At 40.9% G+C, this 22,089-nt stretch overlaps 1 protein-coding gene across 1 annotated transcript; it reads right to left on the bottom strand.

Moving 5' to 3' along the window:
• Positions 1 to 10,031: 10,031 nt before the first annotated feature.
• On the bottom strand, positions 10,032 to 15,695 carry LOC123756576 (crustacean hyperglycemic hormone). Its single transcript, XM_045739821.2, has 4 exons — positions 15,573 to 15,695; positions 15,267 to 15,326; positions 13,018 to 13,190; positions 10,032 to 12,191 (listed from the first exon to the last, which is right to left on the bottom strand). The coding sequence occupies exons 1-4, from the start codon at positions 15,585 to 15,587 to the stop codon at positions 12,077 to 12,079; spliced, it is 363 nt and encodes a 120-aa protein (XP_045595777.1). The 5' UTR covers positions 15,588 to 15,695; the 3' UTR covers positions 10,032 to 12,076.
• Positions 15,696 to 22,089: the final 6,394 nt, after the last annotated feature.

Here is a 22,089-nt window from a genome sequence, read left to right on the forward strand (position 1 = left end):
TATATATAATATATATAAATTATCCTCTATAGCCTAATAATATCTATATATGCATTTCCTTGTATCCTATTATTAAAAAAATATATGAATAGTAAGTGTATAAGCCTGTTCCTTACATATAATGAGTATATCCAACAGTGCCCAACAACCTAATCATTTAAATGTTTCTTTCCTACAGCCTAATCATGTACATGTTTCTTCCCAACAGCCTAATTATTTAAATGTTTCTTCCCAACAGCGTAGTCACTTAAATGTTTCTTCCCAACAGCGTAATCACTTTAATGTTTCTTCCCATCAGCATAATGGTTTAAATGTTTCTTCCCAACAGCCTAATGATTTGAATGTTTCTTCCCAACATCCTAATTATTTTAACGTTTCTTCCCAACAGCCTAATTATTTAAATGTGAATTCTTATCCTGAATCCATCTCTACATGCTATATTTGTGCGTAAAGGCTTGACACTTTTCCCTGATTATTACCTTACCCCATATGGCTTATTTGTTAGATTTTTGTCCTAATAGACTAGTCTAATACTTTGCCCCACAACCTAATCATTTTTTTATTTTTATTTTACTTTGCCCAGTTAGTAAAATATTTTTAACTTGTAGCCCAGTTAGTATTATTTTTAACTTGTAGCCCAGTTAGTAAATTATTTTTAATGTGTAGCCCAGTTAGTAAATTATTTTTAACTTGTGGCCCAGTTAGTAAATTATTTTTAACTTGTGGCCCAGTTAGTAAATTATTTTTAACTTGTAGCCCAGTTATTAAATTATTTTTAACGTGTAGCCCAGTTAGCAAATTATTTTTAACTTGTAGCATAATTTTTATTTTATTTTCCATGTAGCATTTCCCCCTTTGCCATTCTCCCTCGCCATTTCCACACACCTTTCTCCCCCAGTCTTGTGTCCCTAGCTCTCCCATTCTCCCCTATCCTTGTCTTCCTCCCATTCTTCCCATCTTCCCATTTTTCCCGTCTTCCTCCCATTCTTCCCATTCCTCCCATTCTTTCCCGTTTCCCATTGTCCCTCTCCCTAGTCTCCCTCCTATATTCCCCCCCATGTCTAATGCTCCTCTCAGACTCCCTATGTTCCACTCCCCCATTCTCCCTCAGTCTTGTGTCCTTGTGTGGGAGGACACAAGTCTTGCCAGAGAGGGACAGTGCCCCTCCCCATTCTTCCCCTTATCCCACTCTCCCTTCCGATTCCCCATCAGTCTCGTGTCCCTCTTGTGAGGGGGACACAAATCTTGTGAGAGGGAATGTCCCTCTCCCTTTCCCATTCTCCCCCTCCCCTATCTCCCATTTTCCTTCCCCCATATGTCCCACTCTCCCTCCAATAGTCCCCACCCCCTATGTCCCACTCGCCCTCCAATACTCTCCACCCCCCTATGTCCCACTCTCCCTCCAATAGTCCCCACCCCCTATGTCCCACTCGCCCTCCAATACTCTCCACCCCCCTATGTCCTACTCACCCTCCAATACTCTCCACCTCCCTATGTCTTACTCGCCCTCCAATATGTCCTACTCCCTCGAATCTCCTCCCTCTATGTCCTAATGCCTCCCACTCCCCTATCTCCCATTGTCCCTCATCTCCCTCCCATATTCTTTCCCCGTCCCACTCCCTCAATGTTCCTCCCCATTCTCCTTCCCCCTCTCCATTATCCCGCTCTGTCCTCTGCTCGTTTCTCTCCCATCTTACATTCTTTATCCTATTCTATTTAGGGAATTGTGAGAGCATAATGTAGGCGTGTGTATGACTGAAACATGAAAGTTTTGTATGTGAATGAAGATTGAAAGAATGTCAACCCTAAGAAGGGCTGCTGAGGCTGGGACGCCAATGAGGGCGTATGGTAAGATTGAAAATTGCATGTCTGGCAAAACAGAAAGGCTAGGACGATAATAAAGGTGCGTGTATGATCGTAAAATGCAACAAGTCTTGCAACAAAGGACTGTTGGGCTGGGACGCCAATGAGGGCGGGTGCACGTGAGTGATGATGAAAGTCTGTCAACGTTGAAGGCCTGTTGAGGTTGGGACGCCAATGAGGGCGTATGTGTGAGTGAAGATTGGGGAACTGCTGAGGTTGGGACGCCAATGAGGGCGTATGTGTGAGTGAAGATTTAGGAGCTGCTGAGGTTGGGACGCCAATGAGGGGCGTATGTGTGAGTGAAGATTGGGGAACTGCTGAGGTTGGGACGCCAATGAGGGCGTATGTGTGAGTGAAGATTTAGGAGCTGCTGAGGTTGGGACGCCAATGAGGGGCGTATGTGTGAGTGAAGATTAAAGAGCTGCTGAGGTTGGGACGCCAATGAGGGCGTATGTATAAGTAAAGATTGTTAGTGGCAAAGGAATGCCGAAGCTGGGGTGCCAATTGAGGCGTGTGTGTATAGCTGACATTTCATGTCTTGCAATGCAGGACTGTTGGGCTGGGACGCCAATGAAGGCGTATAGTGTGATTGAAGATCGCATATCTGGCAATAAACAAAGGCTGGGACGCCAGTGAAGGCGTGTGTATGACTGAAAAAAATGCAAGTATTGTATGTGAGGGAAGATTGAAAGAATGTCAACCCTGAAGGGCTGCTGAGGCTGGGACGCCAATGAAGGCGTGTGTATGAATGAAACATGAAAGTTTTGAAATGTGTGTTTTGTATGTGAATGAAGATTGAAAGAATGTCAACCCTGAAGGGCTGCTGAGGCTGGGACGCCAATGAGGGCGTATGGTAAGATTGAAAATAGGATGTCTGGCAATACAGAAGTCTAGGACGCCAATAAAGGCGCGTGTATGATCGTAAAATGCAAGTCTTGCAACACAGGACTGTTGGGCTGGGAAGCCAATAAGAGCGTTTGTAATAATAAAAGTGTCAACGTTGAAGGCCTGTTTAGACTGGAACGCCAATGAGGGCGTATGTGTGAGTGAAGATTAAAGAGCTGCTGAGGCTGGGACGCCGGTGAAGGCGTGTGTATGACTGAAAATTCCAAGTTTTGTATGTGAGTGAAGATTGAAAGAATGTCAACCCTAAAGGGCTGCTGAGGCTGGGACGCCAATGAGGGCGTATAGTAAGATTGAAAATTGCATGTCTGGTAATGCAGAAAGGCTAGGATGCCAATAAAGGCGCGTGTATGATCGTAAAATGCAAGTCTTGCAACACCGGATTGTTGGGCTGGGACGCCAATGAAGGCGTATAGTGTGATTGACGTAAGGCGTATAGTGTGATTGAAGATTGCATATCTGGTAATAAACAGGCTGGGACGCCAGTGAAGGCGTGTGTATGACTGAAAAATGCAAGTTTTGCGATTTGTTTTGTATGTATGAGTGAGGATGTCAACCCTGAAGGGCTGCTGAGGTTGGGACGCCAATGAGGGCGTATAGTAAGATTGAAAATTGCATGTCTGGCAAATACAGAAAGGCTGGGACGCCAATGAAGGCGTATAGTGTGATTGAAGATTGCCTATCTGGCAATAAAGGCTTGGATGCCAATGAAGGCGTGTGTATGATAGCAAAAATGCAAGTCTTGCAAACGCAGGACTGTTGGGCTGGGACGCCAATGAGGGCGTGTGTGTGAGTGGAGAGCTGCTTTGGTTGGGATACAAATGAGGGTTTGTATTAGTGGCGATTGCATGTTTGGCAATACATACAGGATGCTGAGGCTAGGACGACAATGCAGTGTGTATGATTGAAAAATGTAAATCTTGCATGTGCAGGACTATTGGACTGGGACGCCAATGAGGGCGTGTGTGTGTGTGAGAGTAATGATTGGAAGACTGTCAAGGCTGCTGAGGCAGGGACGCCAGTGAAGGCGTGTGTATGATTGAAAAATGCAAGTCTTGCAAATGCAGGATTGTTAGGCTGGGATGTCAATGAGGGCGTATGTTTAAGTGAAAATTGCAAGTCAACACTGAAGGGCTGCTGAGGCTGGGACGCCAATGAAGGCGTGTGTATGACTGAAACTTGCAAGTTTTGCAATGTGTGTTTTGTATGTGAATGAAGATTAAAAGAATGTCAACCCTGAGAAGGGCTGCTGAGGCTGGGACGCCAATGAGGGCGTATGGTAAGATTGAAAATTGCATGTCTGGCAAAACAGAAAGGCTAGGACGATAATAGAGGCGTGTGTATGATCGTAAAATGCAAGTCTTGCAACAATGGACTGTTGGGCTGGGACGCCAATGAGGGCGTATGTGTGAGCGAAGATTGAAGAACTGCTGAGGCTGGGACGCCAATGAGGGGCGTATGAGTGAGTGAAAATTGAAGAGCTGCTGAGGTTGGGACGCCAATGAGGGCGTATGTGTGAGTGACGATTGAGGAGCTGCTGAGGCTGGGACGCCAATGAGGGGCGTATGAGTGAGTGAAAATTGAAGAGCTGCTGAGGTTGGGATGCCAATGAGGGGCGTATGTGTGAGAGAAAATTGAAGAGCTGCTGAGGTTGGGACGCCAATGAGGGGCGTATGAGTGAGTGAAAATTGAAGAGCTGCTGAGGTTGGGACGCCAAAGAGGGCGTATGTGTGAGTGACGATTGAGGAGCTGCTGAGGCTGGGACGCCAATGAGGGGCGTATGAGTGAGTGAAGATTGAGGAGCAGCTGAGGTTGGGACGCCAATGAGGGCGTATGAGTGAGTGAAAATTGAAGAGATGCTGAGGTTGGGATGCCAATGAGGGCGTATGTGTGAGTGAAGATTTAAATACTACTGAGGTTGGGACGCCAATGAGGGCGTATGTGTGAGTGAATATTGAGGAGCTGCTGAGGTTGGGACGCCAATGAGGGTGTATTGTGTGATTGAAGATTGCATATCTGGCAATAAATAAAGCCTGGGACGCCAGTGAAGGCGTGTGTATGACTGAAAAATGCAAGTTTTGCAATGTGTATTTTTTGAGTGAAGAGTGAAAGTATGTCAACCCTGAAGGGCTGCTGAGGCTGGGACGCCAATGAGGGCGTATAGTAAGATTGAAAATTGCATGTCTGGAAATACAGAAAGGCTGGGACGCCAATAAAGGCGCGTGTATGGTCGCAAAATGCAAGTCTTTCAACGCAGAGACTTGTGCTGGGACGTCAGTGAGGGCGTGTGTGTGATGAGGAAAGGTCTGTCAACGTGACAGACTTCATCGTCATACTTATTCTATTAAGGATGATAATATTCTTCCTTCTATCTCCCACCCTCCCTCGTATTTTCTCTCCTACTTCCCAGTCTTCCTATTTCCTCCCTTCCCGTGCCATTCTCCATCCCATTCATCCTAGGTCTCCCTGTTCTTTTCACCCTCCAATTATCTGCCATTCTTCATCTTCCTCCCGTATTTCCCATTCTCCTACCCCCCTCCGTATTCTCCCACATTCCCCCTCACCATTCTCCTCCCACCCCCTCCATTTCTCCACACCATTCTCCCTCAGTCTTGTGTCCCTCATGTGAGGGAGGGGGGGACACAAGTCTTGTGAGAGGGAGTGTCTTCTCCCCTCTCCCCTTCCCATTCTCCCATTCTCCCCTCTCCCCCTATCTCCCATTGTCCTTCCTCCATATGTCCCACTCCCTCCAATACTCTCTATGTCCCACTCCCTCCAAGTCTTGTGAGAGGGAGTGTCCTCTCCCCTTCCCATTCTCCCCTCTCCCCTTAGTCTTGTGTCCCTCATGTGAGGGAGGGGGGGACAAGTCTTGTGAGAGGGAGTGTCCTCTCCCCTTCCCATTCTCCCCTCTCCCCTTCCCATTCTCCCCTCTCCCCTCAGTCTTGTGTCCCTCATGTGAGGGAGGGGGGGACACAAGTCTTGTGAGAGGGAGTGTCCTCTCCCCTTCCCATTCTCCCCTCTCCCCCTATCTCCCATTGTCCTTCCTCCATATGTCCCACTCCCTCCAATACTCCCTGTCCCACTCCCTCCAAGTCTTGTGAGAGGGAGTGTCCTCTCCCCTTCCCATTCTCCCCTCTCCCCTTAGTCTTGTGTCCCTCATGTGAGGGAGGGGGGAACACAAGTCTTGTGAGAGGGAGTGTCCTCTCCCCTTCCCATTCTCCCCTCTCCCCTTAGTCTTGTGTCCCTCATGTGAGGGAGGGGGGGACACAAGTCTTGTGAGAGGGAGTGTCCTCTCCCCTTCCCATTCTCCCCTCTCCCCCTATCTCCCATTGTCCTTCCTCCATATGTCCCACTCCCTCCAATACTCCCCATCTCCCTATGTCCCACTCCCTCCAATACGCCCCACCTCCCTATGTCCCACTCCCTCCAATACTCTCCACCTCCCTATATCCCACTCGCCCTCCAATACTTCCCTATGCTCCACTTCCTCAAGTACTTCCCGTCCCTGTCCCACTCCCTCCAATCCCCCTCCCCCCTATGTCCCAATCTTCCCCCTATCTCCTATTTTCTGTCATCTCCCTCGCATATTTCCCGTCCCACTCTCATTCTCATTCCTCCTCCATTATCCTACTTTCCTCTGTCCGTTTCTCTCTTCCCCTTCCATTCTTTTATCCTATTCTCTCATTCTTCCTCTTATTCTCTTAATTCTCCCATTTCAGGCTCTTCACTATTTTTCATACCCATATTTCGTATGGCAGTTTGAACGTGTGAAAAATGTAAGTGGTGCAAATGTAGCACTGTTGGGCTGGGACGCCAATGAGGGCGTATGTGTGAGTGATTGAAAGACTGTCAATGCTGAAGGGATGCAGGGACGCCAATGAAGGCGTATGTATAATTGAAAAATGCAATTCTTGCAAATGTAGGACTGTTGGGCTGGGACGCCGATGAGGGCGTATGTTTAAATGAAGATTGCAAGTCAATGCTGATGAGTTGCTGAGGCTGGGACGCCAATGAAGGCGTGTGTATGCCTGAAAAACGCAGGACTGTTGGGATGGATGTAAATGTGGGCGTATGTTGCTAGGAAGATTAAACGTGTGGCAATACAGAAATAATGCTGAGGTTGGGACGCCAATGAGGGCGTGTGTGTGACTGAATATTGCACATCTGGAAATGCAGAAAGGCTGCCAACTAAGACTAGGTTAATTCCTAATGAGTAAGGTCGTGCGGTACCACACCATGGCATGGGATAGGTAGTTTAGGCTTTGGTAGCCTGGCGGTGGCAGGCAGATTTAAATGGGAGGGGAGGGAAGGTTGGGGGGATTTTTTTTTCTTTTTTTTTTTCCTTTTTTTCCTTTTTTTTTCTTTTTTTTTAACCGCTCCTTGTGAGTGGCTCCAGCATATCATCAGCAGCTTGCTGTTGGTGAGCGATTTCTCGTGATAACCGAGCTATCACTTGAAATCCCAAAGTACTCTAGCAAAAAATATTTATTTCAATAAGAAATATATATTTATTGTTAGGTTCGTGATTTAGGGTTTCACGCAACAAAGGATTTCTTTCTTATTGAAGTGTTCCTTTAGGAATACTTCATGGAAGGATTTCCTTTGGACGACTCGCCCTGGTCCAGCCCGATGTCACAGACCTCACCGTGGTGGGCTGGTGAACTTGGAATAGGATAATTCTTCCCCTTATAATCTATGAAAGTCATAGTTTACGGATTTGTTTTATCTCATTTAATTTAAGAGTATGGATAATACAGTACTGTACAGTAAATTTATATATGAATTTTCAACATATTATTCTTAATTTAGCAGCAATACTCCATGCAGAATTTGTCATAGATTAGTTTTTGTTTTTAGTATAGTTATCTTCTGACAAAGGGAAGAATTATATTCCATGGCCAACATGTGACTATTTTTTATGTGGTTATAATTAGAATGTTAATTTTACTGCAGATCAAACTTTTTTTTATGATAGAATTTGGTTGAATAAAAATAGAAATCGTAACATATTTTATTATCCCTACATTGCTCTTATCTTATTTAATCAAGATTTTTAAATGCATAATATATTGGTTTATTACAAATTTTGATTTATTATGATATATCTCTAAGCATAGAGTATTCTGGTAAATCTGAAAGCTAATGATAAAATTAAAATTTATATGGTAAATTTGCCATGATTTGCAAGACAATATGAGTTAGTCAGCTTTAAACAGGAAATTCTGAGGTGCTTATGTTAAATAGTATTGCATATCTCACGTTAGTACTAGGGGACGGTGGTGAAAAATGAAATATTAAAGTTCTCCTTTCGCTTATTCATTTAATTCTCTTTTTAATTGTATAGGCTTTAACCTGTAAAAACAATTTAGGGTGGACATAAAATTATAGAACGAGGATCGAACCAGCGTCCTGTGTAGCCCTTGACGTGCACCATAACCCATGGATCACTACACATTAAAGGTTAACCTGGGATCTGTCTGAATCTTCAGTGAGTTTGGAGACGTGTTAGTGCCAACCCAAGTTTTACAAACAACCTGTATGCACTTTAATTTAGGTAACAGTTCTCTACAAAACTTTCAAATACACTAAGGAAATCACAAGTGTGTGATATATCTTATCAGAAAATCAATGGAGCACGACTGGTATCGATCCAGTGTTCTGGGTAACCCCAGACGCCCCCCTCTCTACCCATTTACCACAACATGCCAAAACTAAGCTGAGATTCGCCTGAATCCACGCGGAGTCTGGAGAATCTGGTAGTGCCAAACCAAGTTTTGCAATTAACTAATTTTCCCTGAAGGTTCGCTGCCACAGACCAGCCTACATTTTCTTTTATTATCTTATATTTTTTTGTAAATATATTTGTGAAAATACGTTTAATCATGTTACATCATCTCGCGTTGAATGTTACATCACCCCAATTTTAACAATCAATGACTTAATTATGTACATGTAAATGATAAATAAAAGAAAATTATATAGAAAAACTTAATAAAATAATAAGATCGAGAGGGTCAACTGGTTATTTATAATTTTGAATTGCATTTTCTAAGAAAATGTGACATTTTTGTTTGGTGAAAACAACTTTCCTGATTTATCTTTCATAATAACATTTTAAATATTAACCTTATTCAACTTAATCATGGGGATCTAACAGGAGAGGATATTTGATTCTTGATAAGTCCTTGCAATGGATCAACGATTATAAAATGTACTAAATGTGTTCAATAAAGCACCATTTGGCCTTATTCCCAAAACTCTGTATTAGTTGCCTGGTCTCTCAAATCAATTAGCCTAATTATCAAAGTTCTAGAGTGGTGGCGGTATTATTTGTTTTATGAGTAACTTTCTTTCATCTGATCTGTAAAAAAGTGTCCAAGATATATTTAACACCGTGGTCATCTCTCCACTTTCCTGATAACTGGATTGAGCATTTTCTGCTGTGAGGGCGGATTCCCAGTTCTCTGAGGTTATATTAAACAAAAATCAAAATTCAAAATGTTTATTCAGGTAAAAGTACATACATAGATGAGTTACGAAACATAATGTTGGATAGAAACATAATGTTTATTGATAGAGCTAGTACATGCAATACCTAAAGCCACTAAAACGCACAGCATTTCGGGCAAACCCTATGGTTATTAGACCTTAAAGGGTTACAAAGTAATAGCAACCATTGCAATGCTTATTACCGTCATTGTACAATAACAGCAGTACTTGATTGTCATACGAATGATTAAATTAATTGTATTTGTCAGATTACGTGAAATTTTGTATGAATGTATTGGGATATTTTTTGAGTAATGTGGCTCAAGAATGTCAGCAATTAGCAAATTTAATGAAGGAATGTAAGGCAGAACTTTCGTTCTCTATTTTATTTTATTATTATTTGAATGTATCATGTTAGGAAGACTGGTATATAAATTATGCTATATTAATGCACATATCATGGAGACAAATATTTCCAAAAAAATCAAACTTGTTTAAGCAATTAAAAATGCTTTATATTCTGAACTCACATCACTACTGTCTCTGACAATAAGAAACCATATTTCGTCAAACAATATAGGAGCTTTACAAAGGCGTGATGTATCAATAAGAAAATAAATAATGCAGTGACTTGAACTAACGTTCTGGTGATTCCCAGACACCTACCTTTACCTTATTCTGTTGATCGAAAAATAGAATGTGTGTATAATATTAGAAGTGAATGTGGCTGATTAATAAAAGTTAAATATATAGACATGGTTTAAGTAAAACAAATATAGATGAAGTATTTTTATTTATGCCATAAATTAATGAAATATTCAGCACATTATGGACAGTAATAATGCAAAAGGAAATGTTGGGTTAATTATACCTGTTGCAACAGTCGTTCATATTTCCATTGGGTGGTGGCTATTTGTTCACCAAGACTAAGTAAACATTGGAACTTTTTTTCAGGGATATATATGTTTGTGTATTTATCAGAAGAAAATTTAATTGGTTAAAGCCTCTTCAATCAGATGAAAACCAAATTAATTCTGTTTTAATGACGTTCCACATCCATTTGGATTGAGTCAGCAGAGCGGAGTCTCGCTTCTAGAAGGTCATCATTCCGTTCCCCATAACCCAAGTGATTAGCACGTTCTTTCATTCGTTCCTCATATCCCATTTATGCTGTCCTAATAGCTCGTCCATGTGCTATATTGTTATTTTGGCTTAGCGCTTTCTATTGATAATTATCTAACCTCCCTCATATGAGGCTTCCGGTTTTTTGAGTAAGGCAGATTCACGCGGAATCCAACATTAAGACATTTCAGCCACTGTACCTACAACGGCCTTGAATGATGGACAATCTCAGATGCTGAGTAAAGGCTAAATCATACAATTATTTCCTTCAGCAATCTTCGTTCGCATCAGCACCTTAATCATCGCTAAAGATGTTTACGTGATCGTATAGTTGATATATGAAAGAACCGCGTTCGCCCCATGTTTGCATGTATAAACAAGAATTACAAAATAAATACTCTACATATATTTAGAAGAAAAGTTGATGGAATGGAAAAAAAAATCACAAGCAGGAGGATATGGAAAGGAGTGAATGATTCAAATCTAATGAAAAAACTATAATCTCTCAGCACTGAGCTGTATACTCATCTACATTATAAGAAAGAAAAGACTAGAAATGACAAAGGAAAATATGATTGAAAATGGGGTAAATTTCGATGTAGTTTTAAGTTGTACATTTGAATGATTGACTCTTTTCATCCATTCATCTGTTTTCAGTCACAGGAATATTGGCTAACGTCGGTTTTAGTACCAAAAAATATCCAGACACACCATTTTAAAGTTCATATAAACTTTCAAAGTTACGTTGACATTAAATGCCAGTGTTTTGTGTGTTTCAAAATATATAACGTTATCAGTTAATCGAAAGTCAGAAACGTGAGTCAGTGCAAACGAATAAAAAATTAATATTTTTTCGTGGACGGGAGGATAAACTGTTCTCAAAGATAGAGCCCATTTTACTCTCGGGTTCCGTCCCGACCACTTTTGAAAGCATGTCGGCCTCTGGTAGAAATTGATCACTAATCAAATATTTTTTTCAGAAATGAACCTTCGGCAGTTTCCCTTATATTTTATAATGGTCAGTGTGTCAACATCTTGTCATTTCTAGTGATGTGTATATTGAGGTCTATATTCTGATTGTGTAGTTATTTAACATTAAAAGAATATTAAATACATTTCATATTGTATGTTAAAACTTATTCATTAGCTGCTAGTAGTGTAAATGTAAAATTAACCTCTTCCATAAAATCATTTTCTTGGCGTTGCAAGTTGCCCACAATAATGCAAAAAAATACCTGAATTTAGAAGATTAAGATACTGTGCCCATATGCATTTATTATTTAACTTATATTTGTCTTTATCTCTCTCTCTCTATCTATATCTAGCTCTCCTTCCGCCTCCCCACTCATGTTATACACATTCTGTACGTGACCCATTCGCTAATTGAAATTTGACAACTAACTAAGTTAGCGGCTTCCTAATACCGTGTGTGTGTGATTGTTAGTTTGGTGGAAAAATTAATTCAAGTTATACATTATATCGCAGTGCAAGCTAGCCAGAAATCTTTCGGTTGTATCCCAACTGAAAAGATTTTCGCTATTTCGGTAGATTGGATTCAACCAATACAATTCGAAATCTTTCGGTTGTATCACTTAATATCTGAAACGTATAGTTTATTCGGAATCCTAATACTGTATTTTTTTACAACTCGTGGTTGCCGAAATAGCCACCTTCCTGGGCAGTTTCATCGTGTAATAGATTATAGGTCTTGACCATTGATATATGAAATCTTCTTATTATAGTTTTCCATCTGATCATTCAGCAAAAGTGAATTAACACACTCTTCGAACCATGAGTTCTTGAAGCAGTTATCCCTGAAAAAGATTGAACATATAAAGTTTATTGTCAAGTAAATAAAGGAATATAAATACAAAATAAATGTATAAGTATAAATATAGTGCATGTCTTTTTAGTTTATTCAACGAATAAACACTTGAAAAGTGTATGTAAATCCTGATAGAACTGTAGATTAAAGTTTATATTTTCATATCATTATAAACTTATGGGCAAAAGTATTCAGGATAGGATTTTCCTTGCTATATAGCACCCAAGAGTTATGGCGGGTCAGGCACGCAAAACTTAATTCATGAAAATGTGATAAACTTAAGCAAGCCCTGTAGAATATTTTCGTTCACTGATTCAAAGTAATTAATCTACTCGTGCAACCTGTCCCCAGGAAGATCCGCTGGAGGTAATGGATTTAAAACTATTAAGTAATAGTGCTATGATATACTCAATGTATGGCTAGGTTAGGTTACGATTACATTAGGTTAAGATTTGGTTTGGTTAGATTAGGTTTTATTATTGAATCACTTGTGATATAACAAGATTATTGATATGCATATGTATGTGTATAAATGTATATTATATTATATATGTTTGTAATATTAACAATTGTGTAACTAGCTTCACAAGGTTGTCACTTAGATAAATAAACTGTGGGGGTTCAGTTCCTGAACCCATTATGTGCCTCTAACCCTTTCCACCACTGCCCTCGGGAATGGTATGGGGTGCATAATAAATAAATGAAAGGAAAAGGTACAAACATATTTGAATATATATATATCGCTAAGAACTCTATGACCCGATCAGGATTCGAATCTACATAGCATATAAATTGTATAAAATATATATACTTACTTGCATTTCATTGCCAGTTGGGAATCCCTGCGGTAGATATTCTGACAGTCTTCACAAATGCGGTTAAGTTCATTGTAGAGTTTCTTATCAAAGGTGCCTTGGCAGTTGACGTACTCGAATTCCTTCAGGGTGCCCGGGCGGATTTTGTAGAAGGAGCCGGATGTGTTCTGGCTCTAGATAATGGGCAACATGCAAAATTTATTTTACCGTAGATAATAGGTTAGAGAAAATAGGTTAGTGGGAAAACTCATATATACCTCCTGAACATTTACAGGGTTATCTATTGATTTGAAAATATTGTTTTGTTATCACACGAGCTTGAAAAAAAATATGAATTTTTAGCTGGTTTGTATCAAACCATATGATCTAAATATACAAATGTAATTTCATCACATGCAACATAAGTCAGTGCACTATCAAATCTGATATTTATGCATCATTGTCAGCATTCCTCGCACTCTATTACTTGCTTCTCTACATATTACTCCTTTGTTATCTGTTTGGAGTTTCAACTACCACTAACTACCTTAAACTCATCATCGCCTAACGCAAATAACTATCAGAACAGTACAACATTCTGTCGTCATATACAACAGCATTATGCAAATCTCAAAAAGATGATAAACATTGCATCCTTCTGTGCTCTCTGCTCATATAAAACAATATTCTAAGATTGAATACAAATACAGAACCTCTCGTAAAGGTCCAGGATGATGACTTAGATTACCATCGAGCAAACTATCAGGCAATGAAAGAGGAATTGCAAAACCTCTCATTGAGGGAGCTGATAGGTAATCATGGCATGGAAACATCATGGGAGAATTTCAAAAGGGTCATTACTGAACTCGTATAAAGATATATGCCAAAAAGGAGAAAGAAAAGAAAGTGCACAAGATGGATGACACAAGTAGTAAAAAAAGCGCTAATAACTAAACGGAACCTCTGGCGACGGTATAAATCAACGATAAACATCATGGATTATAAGATATATAAAAGAGCATTAAATTCAGCTACCAAGGAAATCAGATTAGCCAAAAGAAACTACGAAAGAAAACTTGCCCAAATCATACAGGAAGATCCAAAATCATTCAATGCATATATACGTAGTAAAATCAAAACAAAAGATTCTGTAGAACCCATAAAAGATGAGACTAATCAAGTTATATTGGATGATAGAAGGGCAACAAACACTCAACGAATACTTTACATTAGTGTTCACACTAGAAAGATTGAACGACATCGTCGTCCCTTCACTTTCTAGTGTGTGATCTGGTCAACATTGAACGACATCCATCACCCACACAAATGCTTGAAGGTGAAGAGAATGAATTAAGGGATATACCCATTACATGCGACACAATCAGGAAGACCATTGACAAACTAAATGACTAAAAAAAATCAAAGCCAAACGTGTATGAATACATTCTGGCTTCCTGTCCCGCGACAAAATAAATATCATATTATTATTATACTTTACTCCTGTACATAGATCAGGACTAAGGTAAAACATCAGTGTATATTCACCTTGAATCGTGGGTACACCTCTTGGTGTATCAACACCCCCTTCAGCCCCATGCTATAAGTCAAATACTGACTTATGTAGACTCTAATAAGTCAGTATTTGACTTGCATAACCGAAAAATAACTGACCGGATTAAACAGTATAATAAACTTTTCTCAAATGGTATACCTTATGATTTCACAAAGGCACAGGAAGCCTGTTTGGTATAAAGTCCCCCTAGCCCAAATAATGACCGTTCACAGGATACAAACCACAACAATTGCCTGACTCTCGGGTGCCTAATTACAGCTAGGTGTACAGATGCATCGGATAAAAGGAAACGTAGCCCGAACACTTGGGTCCTACCGCGGGAATTTAACCCAGAACCTTTTGGATTTAGAGTTAGATGCCCTAAACCCAAAAAGTTACCACTGCGCCGCAAGACTCTAAATTCAAATAAATATTATTAAACATTGTGGTTTTATGCTTAGTTATTGCTAAATTTAGGTAAGATTTTGTGGCTACCTTGCACTAAGGAATGTTTACAATACAGCCTGAAAGATGCAATGGACACACGTTGAACAAGGGGCGTTACTTGATCATGTTTAGCCCAGTACGGAGTTCCAATTTACTGCTAGGGGGAAAAATATCATCGAATCTATGAAAACTCGACCAGGCGTCTCACCCTGCATGAAGATATAATGAAAGTGAGCTGGGATATAGGGGCTGGGTACTTGTATACACTTACCTGTGAAAGGAGTCCGAGAATCAGCAGAAACCACACACATGAACTCCTCGCTGTGGAAGCCTGTCACGCGCAAGAAACTCAAGTGTTACATACTTTGAACTAAAACAAAAGAACATATGTTTACAAATGCATAAGTGATTTCAGATTTTATGAGTTATTCACTTCCTTCAATTAAAGCCCTATCCAAATGCGTTATCCATTTATACAAAATGATTAACAAATTAGCTTTGTAGACAACATTGAAGTAAAATTTAAATATCGGTAAAATTGCTGGAAAATGCTAAAGCCAGTTCCCTTCCGTCTTACCTGGAGTAGCAACATATCGTTAAGATTTCCCAGGAGAGAGAAAGATATATATTCTCGGGTGAACTGTGGCTCTCCGTGGCTCGTTGAACACCAACTGTCTCCAACGGTTGACTGCCAAGATACGGCCGCTTTCGCCCCTAATATCTAGAAGGACAGTGATTACCCAGCGGGGGTCAAGCACCACCATTAGGTCACTGCAGGCTCATTAGGTCGAACTCATGAAAGAGGGCCGCCCACCTGCTTAGAATCCCTCCTCCGGCGGCATCATGAGCTCAATAGGTTCATTACTTGCGTCTCGCTGGGTCTTTGCATATGCTTATTCCAGGACATATTAATCTAACGACCACTGTCTTTTTTGAATGTCAGTTAATTTACAAATTTTAAATATTTAGCATTTCCCCATGCGTTATCATTACAAGGTAATCAAATGCGAAGATGAAAATTTGCGATGCATTAATGTGGGAACTCATTTTAAGAAAGCAGTCGTTCGATTTATTTGGTATATAATAGTATATAATATTAATACATACATAACATGTTACATTTGTGTTTCTACAACCTTCTTTGCTGATTTTGCTGGATACTTTTTTTCTTTCTCGCGTTTCTTTCTTTCCTCTTCCTTCCCTCCGCCCCATCCCAAATCTTTATCCTGATCCCATCCCAGTGCTATAGTCGCAATGGCTTGGCGCTTTCAGCTGACAGTTCATCTCCTTTCCATCCACTTCATCTACCTTCTTTATGAGGCTTCCTGATGACTCGGTTCCGATCTCGAATATTCTTTTGTTTGACTTCTTATGTTCTGATGGAGGATGAGTTGAGGCGAGTTCGAGCGAGGGGGAAGCTTTTATGTCGAACCCTGTCTTCGTTGCCGAACCCGATCTCGACGGACTGACGGTTCTTGAGGTAACGATTGCGAGGTTTATATCCTCACGAATGGCTTCAAGTTCTCTACAACTAAGAATTTCTCTAAAACTTTTCCTCTGAAGCAGGTCGTTCTTCGTCTTCCATTGTCGCTCTATGGTAGTTCCCTTCTGTTTCAAGATTCTGCTAAACTTTTGGGGGTTTATCTTTGACTCCCGTTTGTCTTGGTCACCTCATATATCTTACCTCAGAGTTGAATGCTCTAAGGCCCTTACCTTATTTAAAGTCTTATCACATATTTCCTTGGGAGTTGATAGTCGTACACTCTTCTATCTACATTCCTCTCTCGTGCTGTCTAAACTCGATTAGGTGTGTCCCGCCTACTCCTCCTACCTCACCTTCGACTCTTCGTCGCCTTGATGCTTTGCATCATCTGGATTACGCCTCAGCTATGGTGCCTTTCGTTCATCACCTACCCTAAGCCTGTATGGTGAAACTTGACTCCTGTCTCTACAGGACTGTCGTGATCATTACTGCCTTCTCTACTATGCGCGGTCCCTGAAACATCTTCATTCTATTAGTGTGTCGCTCTTTGATTGTTACCCCTCATGTGGGCTCTTTATCCTTTCACCACCTTCCTTTTTCTGAACGGATGTCTCACTTGCATGATTCCCTCTCAGTTCATGTTAGCAATATCTCTCCTCGTGTCGTTCCATCTTTGCACCCAAGATGAACATCCGTTCATGCGGTAGGAGCAATAGAAGCCTTTACCATGTGGGTCATGGTCATGCAAAACTTTGCAAGACTATAAGCAAGATAGTACTATAAGTACTATCATTTCAGGAAGATGGGGTTGAATAAATTCTACAGACAGGGCGCCACCCTGATTCCACCCAGCAGATTCGAAATCAACATTGTTTTGAACAATTGAACAAATAAAGCAGTCTGTGTATTAACAGCGAGGCTCTTGATATTGTATTATCAATAAATATAAATCAATTATCATTAAATAACCAGTAAGAATGAAACTGCAAAAGGCCTATATGAGGTGCCACTAACTCACACATATTTATGTGTACTCACCTAGTTGTACTCACCTAGTTGTGCTTTCGGGGTTTGAGCTTCGGCTCTTTGGTCCCGCCTTTCGACTGTCAAACTTAATGTTTGTATTTACTATTCGTGTCTGCAAAATCGAGCTATTAGCCTTTTTAACCAATCGATTTTTACTCTATTATATCTATTACATATATTTCACTCTAACATACTCACACACGCACACACACACATAAGATACGGCCTTTAGAAACCTGTGTAAGGAATTTTTCAGAGCTTTGTTTACCACATATGTCAGACCAATCCTGGAGTATGCGGCTCCATCATGGAGTACATATCTAGTCAAGCATAAGCCTAAACTGGAAAAGGTTCAAAGGTTTGCCACCAGACTAGTACCCGAGCTGAGGGGTATGAGCTACGAGGAGAGACTACGGGAATTAAACCTCACGTCACTGGGAGACAGAAGAGTTAGAGGGGATATAATCACTACATACAAGATTCTCAGAGGAATTAATAGAGTAGATAAAGACAGGCTATTTACCACAAGGGGCACACGCACTAGGGGACACAGGTGGAAACTGAGTGCCCAAATGAGCCATAGAGACGTCAGAAAGAATTTTTTCAGTATCAGAGTAGTAGACAAATGGAATGCATTAGGAAGTGATGTGGTGGAGGCTGACTCCATACACAGCTTCAAGTGTAGATATGATAGAGCCCAATAGGCTCAGGAACCTTTACAATAGTTGACTGACAGTTGAGAGGCGGGACCGAAGAGCCAGAGCTCAACCCCCGCAAGCACAAATAGGTGAGTACACACACACACACAGGAAGCAACCCGTAGCAGCTGTCTAACTTCCATGTACATATTTACTGCTAGGTAACAAGGGCATCAGGGTGACAGAAACTCTGGCCATTTGTTTCCGCCTCCACCAGGGATCGAACCCGGAACCTCAGGACTACGAATTCGAAGTGCTGTCCACTCAGCTGTTAGGCCCCCTAACTGTAGTTAGGGGTTACCCTGTAGTTAAGGTAACTGCCTAAGTGTAGTTACGCGATGAGAGCTACGCTCGAGGCTGTTAAAGCGACATCAGGACTCCTGGTTCAACATTGACGACGAGCGGACGTCTGAACATCTGCTCCACCTGGGAGCAGCCGGATCGCGTTCTGTTTCGCGATTTTGGATTTTGATACTGCCGTTTGGCATTCTGGCAGCTGATGTCGCCAAGAGTGTCCACTGAAAGGTAAGTTCGTTGAACTGGGTTAACTGACTTCCATGCAGATTGTATTATGGGTTCGTCATCCCTCTACTTTCCTTTTTTTTGGCACATATATTTTAAAGGTATCAGTGATGATCTTGAAATTTGCCCATGATGCTTCCATGCCATGGGCTAAGATGGATTACAATTATAGAAACCCACGTAAAGGTCCACAAGGATGACTTTCTAGATTACCCTCAAGGGTAATCTTTCATTAGCTCCCTCCAGGAGGTGTGTTGTAATTTCTTTTATTCCTTGATAAGAGGATACCCTAGATTACCCTTCAGAGTAATCTAGAAAGTCATCCTTGTGGACCTTTACGTGGGTTTCTATAATTGTAATCCATCTTAGAATATTGTGATCACACGAAAAGGTGAGCTTTTTCCCACCTGAATTTACCTGAGGGCCACTAACACTTTTGGCCTCGACGAGGACAGGAAGCCGGCGGCGTGTCGACGTTCCCCCCATTTACCATGATTTGATCAATCATGCCCTCTTCTACAATCATGCCATCTACTACAATGATCATCTGCCTTCTCCTGCTCTGAATCTTTGTATTGGTCTGTGTTTCATGACTCCTTTAGTTTGCCTCTTAGTATTCTGTCGGGGTTTTGCACAAAGCAGCCTAAGAACAATAATGCACCAAGAACTTCAACAAAACTTTGTAAATCTAAGGCAAAGTGAAATGCACACTAGCAATTCATTCTGTCATGATGCTATCATGCAAGAGCCACATATATATGGATTATTCAATATAATCAGGAGACTCTAGATGTCACTGCTACTCGGTATAGACTCTGTTATAAGTATCTCTGGGAGTTTTCATTACCTGCTGATGTAGACCTGACCAGCAGTAAGTAGCCAAATATTCTCAGCTTGATAACTGTATGAGGAGAGTGAAGGTAATTATAACCTTTCCACCACGGCCTACTGGATGGGGGAGGGGGTGCATGATAACCAAATCAAATTATGAAACTAACTCACTGCAAATGCGAATTGCTTAGCTTAGAGAATGTACTTGTGGTCGTTCTCGAACCCATGGTTGATATATATACATTACAATGTAACTTGCTTGTCAAGACTCACTTGCTTGGCAAAATAAATTTTGGGGTTCAGTCCCTGAGCCCATTATGTACCTCTCTAATCTTTTCCCCAACTGTCCACAGGATAGGTATGGGGTGCATAATTATGGAACTCGACTCAAAATAACTCTACGCTCTATACTTCCATCCTTTTCCCTAACCTATTTGCAGATATTCTCTCTTTATTTCCTTGATATTTCTGCCCGAAACGCTGCGCGTACTAGTGGCTTTACAAGAATGTAATTACTATGCTATGTATCTTCACAATCTCAATGTACCTTCTTGTATATATATAAATAAATAAATAATAAATCTAACATCATTATTTACGTTTTATTTTTTAAAGTTTCTATCATTTTCGAAAAATATAAATTATCTTTGACAGATAACTACCATTATCACAATAAAGAAGTACTGTCTCTAGAGAAAGTAGGCCTCCTGTATTAAAAATAGAACATCATCGTAAATAGCCTTCTTATTTTATCTTGCAGCGAGCGATCGATCGAGCTCGATATTATGCCAATTATAGAGAGCTATATCTGGTATAATGGAACATCTTATATAGATATATGTTCTACCACTTAGGACTCAAGTCACCGGGTGATGGAGGTCGGCACCACGCTAAGATAAACTGTCACACGAGGCAGTCCTTGCGGGGCGCTAGGCTGCCGATGCTGCAATTGAGTAATATCTCTCACAAACGATATTCTGTTGTGATATAAATAGAGAGGGCCTCGTGTGAGCCAATAGACCTTCAGCAGTTTCACTTATTCGAATATTCTTATGAACACTTGTGCTAAATCTCACCTTTTTTTAACCTTCCCTTTGTTGTAAGGATTAATATGCAGATAAGAAACTAGGCTTTAAGCTTTAGGCTTTAAGAACACCCACTGCAGCCAGAAACATGGCATAAGAACAAGGTAACTGCAGAAGGCCTATTGGCCTATACGAGGCAGCTCCTATTTATAACCACCCAATCCCACTCATATACAAGTCCAACCCACGTTTGAAACAATCGAGGGACCCCACCTCCCCCACGTTACGCGGTAATTGGTTCTACAAATCAACAACCCTGTTACCGAACCAGTATTTACCCAAGTCTTTCCTAAATCTAATCTTATCCAATTTATGAACAAATCCACAAAGGCCGTGACGAGGATTCGAACCTGCGTCCGGGAGCATTCCAGACACTGCCTTAATCGACTGAGCTACGATAGGGTAAAAGAGTTGAAACCGAAGTTCTACTGAACTTACTGGATCCCGTAGTCTCTCCGAGGCACAAACCAGGGTTTTACACAACTCCCCCCTGCACCCGAGCTATGTCAATAGGCCGTTCTCCCTCTTCGCCCTTACATTAAGGAGTCATGCAACATCTGACTGCCTGGCGAATGATGCAACAACTGAATGGGACAAAACTTGTACGTCAGTATATCGACGTACTAGGAAATAGGATGTTTGTTTAATTTTCTTCTTATTAAAAAAAAGTTGTCAGTGTTTGTTTATTACATGGGAGTCATGGGTTTTGTTTGAGAGAATAAAATTTGTTTACCAAATACCAAATACATAAGCTCACGTGTCCTGGCTTATGTCAACCAAGCCTATATTAAAATGTTTCCTCTCGCCTGCTTTTATTCTCCTAACCCCACTTGATCAATCACTCCCTCCGGGGTATTTTTCCTTTGTTTTCCTGATTCCACCTCAGATCACTACCAGAACAAATTTATACAAAACACTCACAGATACGGCCAAGAACCGTAGAACTTGACAACACTCCATAACCCCCCATATTAAACAGTCAGTTCGATAATGACCACATCTCATAAAAAAAGCTGAGTTACACCGAAAAACAACACCAAAAGGGTTATCTTGAGATGATTTCGGGGCTCAGCGTCCCCGCGGCCCGGTCCTCGACCGGGCATTTTTGTTACATTTTTGTTTCCTTTTTGTTACACCCCCCCCCCCAGGAAGCAGCCGTCTAACTCCCAGGTACCTATTTACTGCTAGGTAAACAGGGGCATTAGGGTGAAAGATACTCTGAGAGCCAAAAAAAAACATAGTCGGGAAAGAAAAACGCAGAAACACCACACTACTGTAACGTACGTTTATGTTATGTTGTTGGGTAGATTAGATACACATTGTTTAGTGAGTTTTCATATTTATTTAGTAGTCTTGATTACAGTAGTCAGTTGGTGGCATTGTCGTAAACGTTCAGACGGAGCTTGGGGCAGAGCAGAGAGCTGAGTGAGGCCGGAGTCGCGGAGCTCT

This window comes from Procambarus clarkii, chromosome 25, assembly GCF_040958095.1.
Source record: "Procambarus clarkii isolate CNS0578487 chromosome 25, FALCON_Pclarkii_2.0, whole genome shotgun sequence".
Classification (NCBI taxonomy): domain Eukaryota; kingdom Metazoa; phylum Arthropoda; class Malacostraca; order Decapoda; family Cambaridae; genus Procambarus; species Procambarus clarkii.